This window comes from Myiozetetes cayanensis, unplaced genomic scaffold (assembly GCF_022539395.1).
Source record: "Myiozetetes cayanensis isolate MyiCay16 unplaced genomic scaffold, myiCay2020 scf20-37, whole genome shotgun sequence".
NCBI lineage: Eukaryota > Metazoa > Chordata > Aves > Passeriformes > Tyrannidae > Myiozetetes > Myiozetetes cayanensis.
In genome coordinates, this window is record NW_026087412.1 from 435916 (window position 1) to 449674 (window position 13759).

A 13759-nucleotide genomic window follows, 5' to 3' on the forward strand; every position below is an offset into this window, starting at 1 on the left:
CCACAGTCCCATGGTCCCATGAGCTGGGTGCTGCTCTGGGCATGGAGGAGCAGGAAGGTTAGCCAGGAACCCAAGGAGTGGGGGCACTAATGGGACCCTGAAAAGAGGCTAAGGGCAGTGGGGAAGAGAAGACAAAGGAGAGGATGACATAAGGCTGGCAGCAGGAGGCAGCGCCAGCTCATCACAGGAACGGCTGAGGGGGACAGGGGGAGGCGTGACCTTCTCCAGAGCTTGCAGTTTTTGCTCCAAGCCCCGTGCTTCAAGTTGCTGGCTGAGGAGAGGGAATCTCCTGCAGTGATCCAGTGGGCTCTTTCCTCCTGCAGTGCCAGTGCCTGGCTTCCCCTTGCTGGGGATCCCACCAGGAGCTGGCTCCCGGGGCTCTGTCAGCACAAGCGGCAGGGCCAGGAGTGTGCCGATGGCACCAGAAAGCTGTTGTTTATGTGGAGTGGGGTGTAAACAGCAAACATGTCATGGGAAAGACATGCCCTGTGCAGATACAAAGACTGGAAGTAAAATTGTCGGCTTTACAAAACATTCCTCCCTTGCAAGTAGAGAAACCTGGAGGTGTCAAGGCATCCGCAGCAGCTTTATTTATCCAGACGCCTCTAATTTTCATGCTTAAGCAATGTGTCTGCTGCTGAGGCTGGATCACCACATGGAGGTGGTGATCTAAAATGGAAAAAGCAACTTTTCCACAGATTTGGCAGTTTGTCATGGAGAGGAACTGAGTGATGGACACTTCCCGCTGCAGGAAGAGGAACCTGCAGTGCCCTGCCCCTCAGGTACCCCCACCCTTCCTACTGTTGCCCAGGCAGGGCAGCATCCTCCAACCAGGGGGCTGAAGCCGCATAGGGTCTGTCAGTGCCAGGGCTCTGTCCAGCACTGTTGCAGGGGGTACAGGCAGTGGGAGAACCAGCCTTGGGTACGTTCACACCAGCCAGGGATCGCCAAGTGCCATCTGGCTCCTCCAGGCTGGTGCTGGGCACATGGCTCCATCCCCCTGGCTTGACCCATATAGAGGGGCCAGGACACAGCCCTCCTGGGCAGAAGCTGTTGCCATACAGAGCATCTGGACACAAGGTCCCAAAAGCAAAACCCCTGGGGGTCATTCAGGTTCGGTCCCGTGAGGACTCAGCCTATCCTCTAAATCCAAAGCTCACCCGAGCCAGTAGGCTCTTTCTTCCTTAAGAAACTCCATTCCCAGAGAGGAGCAGTGCCATTGCTCCCAAAAGCAGCCCAGGCGAGAAGCTGCAGGCAGCACAGCTTTTCAGTTCTTCTCTATTGTTCCTTACATCTGCACCGAGTTCTGGATGTTGTACAGGAGGAAACCTTGTTCCTGCCCTAGACTGGCAGCCAGGAGCCTGCAGCATCCTCATTTGCGTCGGGCTGGCACTTCTTGCCTGTCTCTCCCTATTAGCATCATTCTTCCCAAGGAACAAGACAAGTAGTTTTCTGCAGCTGAACAAGCTTCCAGTGCTGAGAAAGCAAGAGTGACGGTTGTTAATGTCTAAGCGGTGCTGCACGCAGCCTTTTGCTCAGCAGGAGCAGCCAAGTGAAAGCCTGGGCTGTCGGGGTGAGAGGGAGAAGGGGGAGCCGGAGGTGGGGATGGAGCAGGCTGCACCCATACCCTGAGACAGCCGGTGGGCTTCCCGGATCAGCCTGCTTGTGAGGCATCACATCTGGGACAGGTGGGGCTGAGCGGTCCCAGTCCAGCAATGAAATTTAATTCTTGCGTCACTTTGAAGCTTTTCCCTCCTACTTACCGGCGGCACCGCGGCGGCCGATGGCTGCTCCTCCTGCCCTTGCTGAGGACAGAAGCGGCTGCTGCCGTGGGGTGGCCCCACCGTGCTCCCCACGGGGGCTGTTGGTTGCGGCTCCGGCACGGGGCAGGGGCATCCCGGGGACCGGCCGTGCCCCGAGCCCCGGCTGCCGCTTCCGTACGGGAGCTGCTCAAACCACTCCGGTGCTGGTGCCGGTCCCTGCTCCCGGGCGGGGGCTGCGGGACTGCGGCAGGTGCCGCTCTCGGCCCGGCTGTGAAAGCGGAGGCGGGTGCCCCCGGCCCCGCACCGTTGCTCCGGCCGGTTCAGGGATGGCTGCGGGAGCAGAAAGGGGCAGAGCTGGGCAGGACAGCGGGAGCCTCCGGCCCCGGCGGCGCGGCGGGGATCGGGCGATCGCACCGGGACCAGGGCCGGGCAGGGCAGGACTCGGCGCGGAGCGAAGCCGCCCCAGCCCCGTGGCAGCCCGGTGCCGGGAAGCAGCGCTCTGCGCGGCGGTGCCCCCGGCCCGGCCCGGGGGAGGCAGCGGCCGCCGAGCGGCCACGGGGGCTCCGGGAGGCGCTGACGTCAGGCGGCCCCTTAAATAGCGGCGCAGCCGCCGCTGCCCCGACACTTCCCGCGTAGGCAGCGCGGAGCCGCGGCCGCCCGAGCGCGGGGATGGCCGCGGCGGGGCGGCGGGCACGGCGGGGCTGGGGCGGGCACAGCGCCCCGGGGCGGCCCGGCCGCGTCCCCGCGTAGCCGCGGGAGATGCCGGAGCGGCCGCGCCGGGGCCGGGGCGCCGGGGCGGGGGCGCCGGGCCGGGGCGCGCCGTGCCCGGCGGCGCGGCCCCATGGAGCCATGGCGCGTAGGGCGCCGAGCGGGCGGGCCCTGGCCGCGGCTCCGGCTCCGTCCCGGCGGCTGGCGCGGAGAGTCCTCGTCCTCTTCGCTCTCTCGCTGTCCTGCTCGTACCTCTGCTACAGCCTCCTGTGCTGCTGCGGCGGCTCCGCCGCGCCCCGCGCCCGCTGCCCGTCCGTCCGCGCCGCCGCCGCCAAGAAACTTCTGCAGCAGTCGCGACCGTGCGGGCGGCCGCCCCCCGCCGAGCCCCCCGCCCCGCCGGCCGGCAGCGCCCCGGGGGTGGCTCGCCCGGGGACCAAGCGCCTGCCGCGGGCCATCGTGGTGGGCGTCAAGAAGGGCGGTACCCGCGCCGTGCTGGAGTTCATCCGGGTGCACCCCGACGTGCGCGCGCTGGGCACCGAGCCCCACTTCTTCGACAGGAACTACCACCGCGGGCTGGAGTGGTACAGGTGAGGGCGGGGGGCTGCGGGACCGACCCCCGCCCGCCCCGAGCACCCCTTTTCCCTGGCCGCCGGGCACCCTTCGCCTCGATCAGCCCCGTCCCGGCACTCCCCGAGCACCCTGCGCACCTGACACCCCGCTCCCCGCCTGTCTCCCCTCCCCTCCCGGCGGACTCGGGTCCGCATCCCTCGGTCCATCGGCGGGGCGGGAGCGGCCGGACCGGTACGGCGGGCGGGCGGGCGGCCGGAGGAGGCTGTCGCCCAGTCGCCCTCTGGAGTTTTCCCTTCACCTCCTCTTCCCGCAGTGCCGAGTGGGTCACGGCTCGGTCCCTTCGGAGCGAGCGACTGCAGCCCACTGAGGCCCAGCCTTGCCGGTCGGCACTCAGGAGCCTGGACGAATACAGGTTTTCCATCCCGTCTGAGGAGACACTTACCTGGGTGAAGGGCCATCCAAAACACACCTGAAGTGGCTTGAGATCCTCCCCCAGCCACACTCGATGCGCCCCTGCACCCCTCTGCCATCAGGCTCGATTCCTGGCTCTGTGAGAGGAATGGTCCCTATGCTCTGTCATCCTGTCTCTCTGAACTCGGATAACTGTGGAATTGTCTGGAGTCTCTTAATAATTTGTAGAGGATGCAAGTGTGTCTCCAGCAGGAGATGATGGGATTTTAACTTCGGTAAAGGCTTTTGTGAGGAGCTCCGGGTGCTCCTGGAGAGGTAGCGAGCGCTGCTGGGAACGGCTCAGAGCACCCATGTGGTCATCTCCTGCCTGTGGTGCTACCAGGAGTTCACTCCCAGCTCCCTGGGGTTCCCACTCAGTGTACTGGCAGGTGTTTGCAGTGCTGTTATACAGCGCTGGGTGTGGGCAGGGCCGTAGGGCTTCCTCTGGGCATCAGCCTCAGCAGACAGAGGAGGGCTCAGCCTGGCCTGGTGCCTGTGAGCTCACAGCAGGGTAAAGGACCCTGTAATTGTGTGTCAGAGCATCATGGTGGGTGGTGGAGGCAGCCCAAGAGGCCCCACCGAGCTTGCTTGCCCTCTGTCTTGGCAGTGGTTTCCCAGAAGAGCTGTCCCCAGTTCCAAAGCTGGAACTGTGTCGCGGCTGGCAAACACAGTGCGCCTTCCCAGCTCTGCTGGGGTTCTGATAGCTGGGGCTTGTGCCCAGGGAGGAAGCTGGGAATGTTCAGCTCCTTTTGTGGTGGTAGTCGTGGCAGGTGATGGAAGAGCCACAACAGACACACATGGAGCTCGCTGAAGCCCTTCACCTCTCCTATGGCATGGCTAGTTCCTCCTGCCCTTTATAGAGTAGCTGCAGCAGTGTCCTTCTGCTCTTGCCGATTGGCAGGTCTGTGTCATTCCTTCATCCTCCCCCTGACATCAGGCACTGTCACCCATCCTGCATCCCCTAAAAGCCAGCAGCTGGGAGCAGCCCTGCAGCGCAGGCATGCAAGGACAATGGTTTCTCTAAAGAGCAGTCAGAGTGGCAGGATGGGTGATAGAATAGGGGTCCTGGCTCAACCCCTCACTCAGAGGTGCTCAACACCTGGCTGGGAAGCAGCCCCCCCCAAATCCTGAGCTGCCTCCCCCCCCCATAATCCTTGTGTCTGTGAGTGATCTGGGCTTTTTGCTTCCCTTGTGCACGGTTGGTGTGGGGAACGTGGGGTTGGGAGTTTCAGAGGCAGCGCAGGACCAAACCTGTGACACTGCTCCTGCAGGAGGTTCAGGACACAGGGCCTGCCCTGAATGAAGGGAAGGGGCTGTGCCGCAGGACAGACCCTGCCTTGGGCATGTAGGGGCACCTGTGGGCACCAGGAGTGATGCTGGTCCAGGAGACAGGAGCCGCGTCCCCCTTGCCTCACACTTGGCACTGAGGGGCTGTGGCAGTGTGCGGCCAAGCAGACGACCCCCCGAGCCAAGGCTCAGCCTGGGATCTTCCATGTGAAGAGACTCGGCTGTGGCTGGGAGGGATGCAGCCTGTGGCAGCAGCGAGGGTGGCTGTGGAGTGAGGCAGGGGCAGCGCTGGGAGCGCGGCTGGGTGAGCAGAGTGCTGCCCAGGGCCTGGCTCTGCATCTGGATCGATGGAGAGATCGCACTGGAGCCTCCAAATTAGTTCAGCTAAAACAATTAAATGACACTTCCTTGGTTTTATTACCTTTTTTTTTTTAACCTGACAAATGTGCCAAAACTTAAGCACAGAGGCTGCTTATATATAAAACGTGGAATTGATTTTCCTCCTTGCAAGTGGAGCAATTAAATGTGGAGCAAGTCTAACCACAGCACGATGAGCTCCTGTTGCTCTGCCAAGAGCCTGGGGAGCAGGAGAGCAGGGTCCTACCAGCGGCTGCAGCCCAAAAAGGACAGAGCTGAGGCTGGGGACAGCAGCTGTGGGAGCTGTGAGGGGCTACCTGCAGCACTCCGGTAGGGCTGCACCTGGCCTGGCTGGGGCTGTCTTCCAGCTGCCAGCTGGAGAGAGCAGATGCTGCTGTGCTTGGGGAGTGCCATGGTAGAGAGGGATCTCTGCAGACAGCCTGGGACACAGACCCCTTAGAAAGGCAAAGCCATTCCCCGATATGAGCAGAGACTTATTCTCCTAATGTTGGTTACTGTGTTCCCATGTTTTCCTCTGTCCTGGCATTTGTCTGATGCAGAGATGGTAAAGCCAGTGGGAGGGGACATCTGATCTTCGTGTCCTTGCCACTCCAAATGTCATGCTTACTTACAGCTGCTGCTATCCTGGTGCCTCCTGCCTTAGATCCTGCCATGGCCCAGGGCAGCCATGGCTTCCCCCTGTGCAGAGCAGAACCAGACCCTTCGGCTTCCCTTGGGTGGGACCACCACCTGGGATCTGCTCACTCACTGATTCCAGACCCAGAGCCCCTGCACCATTTTCAGTTCCCATCAGTCTCTAATCCACCTCATTAGCTACAGATACACTACAGGAAAGATATTTTTAGCAAGGTCTGTTTTAAGACAACTGAAACCAAACAGCAGCTACTGGGGAATATTGATTCATTACCAATTCTGTACTAAATGTTCAATATTGAGCTTTTTCCTGCTGCAAGTAGTGTGGGCCAATAACCTTCAATATTTTCCAGAACACAGGGAAGATAGTGTCGTTTAAATTGCAGTTAACTTTGAGCAGTGACTCTAATCGCAGCATCTTGGGGTGCAGCTTTCCTCCTTGGGATTCCTGAGTGACCCTGTCAGACACTCCAGCATTATTTTCACAGAGAGGAGCTTTTCCTTGTGGATCCCGTGACAGACTGAGCCTGGCTCCCAGCCAGTAGGTCCCACTGCGGCCCAGAGGCGGTGCTGGCGCAGGGCAGAGCCCATCTGGTTCCACACGGACCCACCTGCCTGAATCCTATCCCAGAGATGGCACTTGGGAAGCCCAGCTTCCCCATGTGCTGCTGTGACAGGTCCATGGAGCACCGACAGGTCCATGGAGCACCGACAGGTCCATGGAGCACCGTCACTGCTGGAGCTCTGCCTGACGCCCCCCACCCTCGCCTTGCCTCTGGTTTTGGGGTACTCCCAGTGCTGCAGCAGCACGAGGAGTGCTGCTGGCCTGGCAGAGGTGGCCACTGCGCTGCCCTGGGGAACAGATCTGCCGGCTGGGAGCATTGAGGTGTCCCTGCGACCAGGACCCGAGGGAGGGCAAGAAGGGACCCGGCAGAGCCGCTGCCGCTCCACCCCACTAATCGCTCCCAGCTAATGGCTGGGCTGGCTCACACACAAATGGGAGCCCATTAGGCTTTGCCCAGCGACAGGGAGTGTGTGGGCTTGACTGACAGTGCATTTTGGTAAAGTTAATTAGTGAGAAGAGAGGAAGGCAGCAAGCTTCAAGGATGCTTTGAGATTTCCTTGACTTCAGGGAGTGCCCTGGCTCTCGGGAATGGACATGGAACCCCTGTCAGATGTCCCCGGCAGCATGTTCCCTGGGTACTGCCATGCCCATGCTGCGGGCAGCAGTCCTGCCTGTCCTGCCCTCCATGTGGGCTGGGTCCTGCTGAGACCCTTAACTCAGTCCAGGAGGGCTTCCCTCCCCAAAGAACTGGGGGAGATGCTGGAGATAAACCCATGTGATATGCCAAACCTCTGGCATTAATGATGCTTATCCTTGCTCTGTTCCTTGACCTTGTTTGTAAATGCTGCTGTTTGTTTTCTCCTTTGCTTTGGAAGCACCATGTCCGGCTGGTGACCTGGCACGCCATGGGCACAGCTGCTCTTTGAGGCTTGTGAGCAAAGGATGCCAGGCCCTGGTGACCCTGGGTGTCCATGGCAGGGCCAGGCACTGCCCATAGTCTCTGTCCACAGTCTCTGTCTGGAGATGGCCAGCCCCAGGGAGCAAGGACCAGAGCTCGCTCTCAGGGCAGGCAGTGCCCCCCGTGAGTGATGCAGGGTCTTCAGGACTTGCTGCCAGATTGGTGGGGTTTGTGCTTGGTGCTGGCATGCTGTTCCATCCATTTGCAGGCTGCTGGCACCAGGAGGTCACTAAGTGGGTGCCATGGCTCTGATGTGGGCCATTAACTCAGGAATCGCTGCAGCAGCTGTGGCACACGCGGTGGTTTTAAAAATGAATATTCAGTTTTGAAGTTTCACCTATGGAAGGAGTTGCCTTGGAGAGGGGGAGACCCCAGCCTGTCTCCATGAGCACAATACCTGCTGGTGGGGTTGTGAGCTGGGCTCTGCACAAGCTGTGTGGGAGGCCTCCCACCCCACTGGCCTTGGCCTTTGCCAGACCCTCTGTCAGTGCTGGACACTTATTTAGGAAGGTAGGAGTGTGTGTGTCTGTGAAGGGCGATGCCAGTGTGCCCTTTGGAAAAGAATCTCTTGACTTAAAGGACAGTGCGAGTCTCTGGAGCATTTAAATGATTAAAAATGAATCAGCAACAAAGTTAATTACTATGTTCGCTCTGCTTTTATGCATGGAAATGTCCCTCATTAGCCGTCTAAGAGCACTGGTGTAAATTCTTTGAACATAATAAACATGTATTAAAGGCAGCCGCTCCATCATTAAATCCTGGCTGCTGTAGTGCAGGGTTGTGGCAGAGGGGCTGTGGGGCCAGGCCAGCTGCTGCTGGGGCCATGGACCCTTGGGTGGTGTTTCCAGCTGTGGACACGGTGCCATCTCTGCAGGCTGGGGGACACAGCCAGTCTGTCCCGCTCGGCATCGCGGGGCCCTCCTCTCAGGACAGCTGGTCCCTGGCCCACGGTGCTGCCTGCAGGTCACAGAGGGCTGTGGAGCAGCACTGGGGGATCCCCTCTGCCCCCTCAGCCCCTTGCAGTTCTTGGCTGTGGTACAGCCCTCAGTCAGGGTGTCCCTGTGTCCTCGAGGGCTGCTGCAATGTCTCTCAGCTGGGGAGAGCTTTTTGTCTTCCTCACACCTTGGTTTCTCACATTTGACCAAGTGTTGCTTAAGCCTCCCTGTAGCCTTGCTGGAGCTTTCATCCCCCACTGCCGCTCGTGGTCCTGCTGAGCAGAGGGGGCCGGGTGAGAGCAGGTGCTGCTGTCAGCTGAGCACACCCATGGTGTGGCATGGCACAGCATAGCATGGCATGGCATGGCATGGCACAGCATGGCACGGCACAGCATGGCATGGCATAGCATGGCACGGCATGGCATGGCACAGCATGGCATGGCACAGCATGGCACGGCATAGCATGGCACAGCATGGCATGGCACGGCATGGCATGGCACAGCATGGCATGGCACAGCATGGCACGGCACAGCATGGCACAGCACAGCATGGCATGGCACAGCACGGCATGGCACGGCACAGCATGGCACAGCATAGCATGGCACAGCACAGCATGGCACAGCATGGCACAGCACATGGCATGGCACAGCATGGCACAGCATAGCATGGCACAGCACAGCATGGCATGGCACAGCATAGCATGGCACAGCATGGCATGGCACAGCATGGCACGGCACAGCATGGCATGGCACAGCATGGCATGGCATAGCATGGCACGGCATAGCATGGCACAGCATAGCATGGCACAGCATGGCATGGCGCAACATGGCATGGCACAGCATGGCATGGCACGGCATAGCATGGCACGGCATGGCACAGTCCTGCAGGGAGCTGGGGCCAGTGCTGACTCCTGTGCTTTCTGTGCTCATCTCCAGCACGTGGAGCTGCAGCTGGAGACACACTCACAGCCCACCCTGGTGGGCTGGTGACATCAGCCGGGAGAGGGGAAGCTCAGAGCCCTCGTCACAGGAGCAGGCACTTGGGATTTTTTGCCAAATCAAACAGTTTGTTTTATGCTGCTGGGTGGATGGAGCCCAGGATCACACACGTCAGCCTCCAGCCTCTGCACACAGCAGGCTGCAGCAGGGAGGGACTGACCCAGAGCTGCTCTGTGGGCTGTGGGGCCAGGGCTGCAATGGTATTAGCAGTGGATGCTGCTCTCCCGATGCTAATCTGCAATATCTCGATCTGCTGATGAGGTTTTGTACGAATTTCTCCCTGGGAGAGTGTTTCACGCGTGTTTGACATCAAAGCGGTGCAGCCTGTGAGGGAGCGCATGTTTCTTTAATGTGGGAGTGTTGTAGGGGCCGCGGGGCACCCAAAGGCAGATTATAACAAAATTAATAATTCAGGGCTCAGAAAGGTGCTGGTGAGGAGTTAACTCCTTCGGGGTGAGGCACTGCTGCTGCCCAGCACCCGTGGGCTGGGGGGCTGTGCTGTCTCCCAGGGCCATGGGGCACAGCTGGGCCACATCAGGGACAGCAGCTCCCCTGGGCTGTACCCACACGTGTCCCCATGTCACTGGCTCGGGCAGACCAACCTCTAAATCTGGGCTTAAGGGAGTGTTAATGCCCATATCAAATAACACTAAAGGGCTTTAAGAATTGAGTAACTCTAATGAAAGTAATCTCTAATTCAGGAGGAATTAATGCTGTCCCTGCAGCCAGAGCAGCGTGCTGAGTGAGTGCTCCAGCAGTCCCTCCAGTGTCACCCGTACATCACTGTCCCCGTGCTGGCAATGCTGTGGCAGCAGCTGGCCCAGTGCACACCAGGAGCCGGTGCAGAGGCTGGCTGGGGACATCAGCAGAGCCACAGGACATGTCTGTGGAGCAGCAGGTGCTGGCTGAGCCCTGGCCACACAGCACTGAGGGCCAGCACCAAGAGCCTTCACACCTACACACGCGAGCCTGGGGCATAAAGCTGTGTGACATGCTATTTGTATGCAAATAACTCTGTGAATGCAGAAGTCCAAAAATATCATTTTAAAGTCAGGTGTAATTAACTTTGCCATGCGTTTCCCCGCTCCTGCAGCCCGGGGGATCCTGCCGTTAGCGGAAGATGAATGCCTGGATGACATGTCTCCCCCTTGCTTGGTTTCACTAGTGATTTATTTATCTGCCCGGGCTGTGTTTTGTTGTCTCAGCAGTCTCTGTTGTTCAGGAGCAGCAAACACTGGGAGTCCATTTAAAAAAAACAACTCTTGTCTCATTTCAGTAATTTACTATGCAGAGGTTTTGTGTTTTTCGTGATGGATTAGAACCTGTAATTTTGTTTTTGAATGCATGGACCTAATAACTCACATAATGAAAGTCTAACAGGCCTGAGGATGAGCCATTAATGAAACAGCAGTTTTATGATTCTCCACGATATATTGTAATAGTGAATCACTTACAGAGCTGTCCCACGCTGATTTATGATGAAACTTGTTTGTGATGTGGAGATAGAGCCGTGTGCCTGCGCTGAATTAGCATTTCCCAACAGTCATTAACCAACGGGAATCGTAATTGGGATTTATGGGGTTTGAAGTGGAGCAGTGGGAAAGGCCAATTAAACCCCATCCATGCTAGGTACCTCAGTGAACCAGCCCTGCTAATTTATGCTGACTAATTAGTTTGTTCTCTCAGACATGGAAACTGGTCTAAGGCTGGTGCCCCTGGCATGTGCTGCTGATCCCTGCCAGGAAGACCTACCAGGTCTTCCATCACTGTCCCCTTGTCACACAGGGCGTCGTGGGCTACTGTTGAATCTGATCCCAGTTAGGTCTTTCCTCGGCCCTAAGCTGCTGGCCATGACCTGTGTTTTGGGGAGCCTGGAGGTGCCAGATCTTGCCTGATCTGCGTTGGGTGTGGCGGCTGTGCCAGGTTTATCGTGTGGATAACTCAGTGCCCTGTGCTCTCCAGCGGGATGGCTGCAGACAGGGATGCTGTCAGACATGACTGCAAACAGGGATGCTGTGTTTGCTTTCCCTGGCTCCTGCTGGCCCAAGCCTCGCTGGGGCACCCAGGGCTCCAGGGCTGGTGAAGTGACTGCAGTACCAGCTCCAAGTACCATGCAGGGGTGAGCACCTGCTGTGGGGCCCAGCCTGGCAGACCCTGCCTGGGGATGTGCATTGTGGGGGGCTCACAGGGAGCCCCATAAGCTGACTTCATGCTGTACCTGCTCACACCATGGCTGCTGCTGGGGTGTGGGAGCAGCAGGAGAGTACTGTCCTCATCCTGGCTGCCAGCGCTCCCTGCCCGCTCCAGCCAGGCATTCCCTGCCTGCTCACTGCCCACTCCTTCCTGGGGACCCACGGCACCAGGAATCTGGCTGAGGTGGACTTGATAGTTTACTCTAGTAATACAAAACCAATTTATAAATCTTTCCATCCCATTAGTTTTTATTTGATTTGGATGTTCACATGTCAAAGTAAATGATTTAATTAGTGCTAAGCTGGGCCACAGGGATGCTGCATTTCCCCCAGTCTGGTGCTCCCTGCCTGGCTTGCAGCCCAGCTCCCCCTGCCAGGAACAGACAGGTGTACCCAGAAGCCCATCTCAGAGCCCGTGGGCCTGGTCAGGCCCTGGTGGGGCAGGTGATATCCTCATGGGTGTGAGCCCCACATCCCGGGGCAGCCCCTTGCTGCAGCTCCCACCAGTGGAGTGGCACAGCCACCACATTCCTGCATCCTGGCACTGGGCACACACCCACTACTGCGCGTTTGGGGCTGCCACTGCCCCCATTCTCTGCCCAGGGGGTCCTTGGGGACTGGGACAGACCTGGGAGACATCCATGGCCAGGGTCCACCACAGCGCTGCCAGAGGGAGCTGTGCCTGCCTTGTCCCACTGGGAGGGGACACGCCAGCAGCCCCACGCTGCAGTCACCACCTCCTGGTGCCTGTGCCAGCTCCTTCCTCACCATCACCTTCTGCTTCGGTTGCAGGAGCCTGATGCCACGGACACTCGACAGCCAGATCACGGTGGAGAAGACCCCCAGCTACTTTGTCACCAAAGAAGCACCACGGCGGATCTTCAACATGTCCCGGGAGACGAAGCTGATCGTGGTGGTGCGGAACCCGGTCACCAGGGCCATCTCAGACTACACACAGACACTCTCCAAGAAGCCGGACATCCCCACCTTTGAGGGGCTGACCTTCCGCAACCGCAGCCTGGGGCTGGTGGACACGTCCTGGAACGCCATCCGCATCGGGATGTACGCCGTGCACCTGGAGAGCTGGCTCCAGTACTTCCCCCTCTCCCAGATCCACTTTGTCAGTGGGGAGAAGCTAATCACAGATCCAGCTGGGGAGATGGGCAAAGTCCAGGACTTCCTGGGCATTAAACGGGTTATCACGGACAAGCACTTCTACTTCAACAAGACAAAAGGCTTTCCGTGCCTGAAGAAGTCGGAGAGCAGTGGCTTGCCTCGCTGCCTGGGCAAGTCCAAGGGCAGGACTCATGTGCAGATAGACCCCGAGGTGATCGAGCAGCTTCGGGACTTTTATAGACCTTATAATATCAAATTCTACGAAACAGTCGGGCAGGACTTCAGGTGGGAATAAGGGCCCGGGAGCAGAGCTGCAGTGACATCAGGCTGCAGTCTTCCATGAGGGGGGCCCAAGGGGCTGGAGCTGGGACCCCCCCAGCTCGTCCTGCCCAGAACTGTGAGCAGAGGCAGGCGAGGGCTTCCCTGTCCCTTGGGAGTCAGCAGTGCTCTGGAACGAGCCAAGACAAGGAAGACACAGAGTCCTGCTGCAGTCACCATGCTGAGGGATGAGCATGAGGGACGACCTGCCTGTCCCAGCAGGTCGGCAGCGCTATGGCTTGGTCTGTGGGGTCCTGTTTGCTTTTAACAGCACATGGTCTGCAGGGCCATGGTGATGGCCCCGTCCTGCAGCCTGTGCGCAGGCTGCTCCAAGCACGTCCCTCCTCTGTGTCCCAAAGCAGATGGGTGCTCCTGGGCAGTGGCAGTGGGACTGTCCCCCCACATCCTGGGCAGGCAGAGCTCTGGCCTCTCCACTTTGCCTTCATCACTTGTGCGCAGTGTGTACCCATGAGGACAGTGAGATGTATCTGCTTGACAAAGAAGTCTATGGAAAATGTTGTACTGATATTTTGTCCTGTGAATAAAGCACAGAATCCTGCTGTTACGGGTACTTTAGTGGCACTAGTTTCCTTGTTCAGCATGTGATCCCTTCATGTAAATAAAGCGGCTTCCACCAGTCCGTACGCATGGGCTGTTCTTAGGGCAGGGCTGGGCAGCCCCACGCAGAGCTGGGGGGCCGTGGGGAGCCCCTGTGCCTGCTGGCAGGTGAGGGAGCAGGTGGGGGCTGGGGCAGGTTAGGGGATCAGCCTGGCATGACCTGGGGGACCTGCAGCACAGCCCTGCCCAGGCCTCCCCAGAGCTGTCCTCTGCCACGGGGCTGGGGAAGCCTCAGAGCGATGGCACGGTGGCCGTGTGGGGATGCAACAC

At 59.0% G+C, this 13759-nt stretch overlaps 1 protein-coding gene and 1 long non-coding RNA gene across 2 annotated transcripts; one reads left to right on the forward strand and one right to left on the reverse strand.

Moving 5' to 3' along the window:
* Nucleotides 1–567: 567 nt before the first annotated feature.
* LOC126641055 (uncharacterized) lies at nt 568–2216 on the reverse strand. Its single transcript, XR_007629194.1, has 2 exons — nt 1764–2216; nt 568–1476 (listed from the first exon to the last, which is right to left on the reverse strand). It is a non-coding gene; the product is annotated as an uncharacterized LOC126641055 (long non-coding RNA).
* Nucleotides 2217–2612: 396 nt separating this feature from the next.
* Nucleotides 2613–13442, forward strand: HS3ST2 (heparan sulfate-glucosamine 3-sulfotransferase 2). The gene is made up of 2 exons (XM_050317365.1): nt 2613–3058; nt 12230–13442. The coding sequence occupies exons 1-2, from the start codon at nt 2613–2615 to the stop codon at nt 12846–12848; spliced, it is 1065 nt and encodes a 354-aa protein (XP_050173322.1). The 3' UTR covers nt 12849–13442.
* Nucleotides 13443–13759: the final 317 nt, after the last annotated feature.

Bases quoted from the DNA above. Each gene is read 5' to 3' on its own strand.
- HS3ST2 (XM_050317365.1), top strand. From the start codon at position 2,613: ATGGCGCGTAGGGCGCCGAGCGGGCGGGCCCTGGCCGCGGCTCCGGCT. The intron at 3,059-12,229 runs GTGAGGGCGGGG...CTTCGGTTGCAG, and splicing joins CGCGGGCTGGAGTGGTACAG to GAGCCTGATGCCACGGACAC.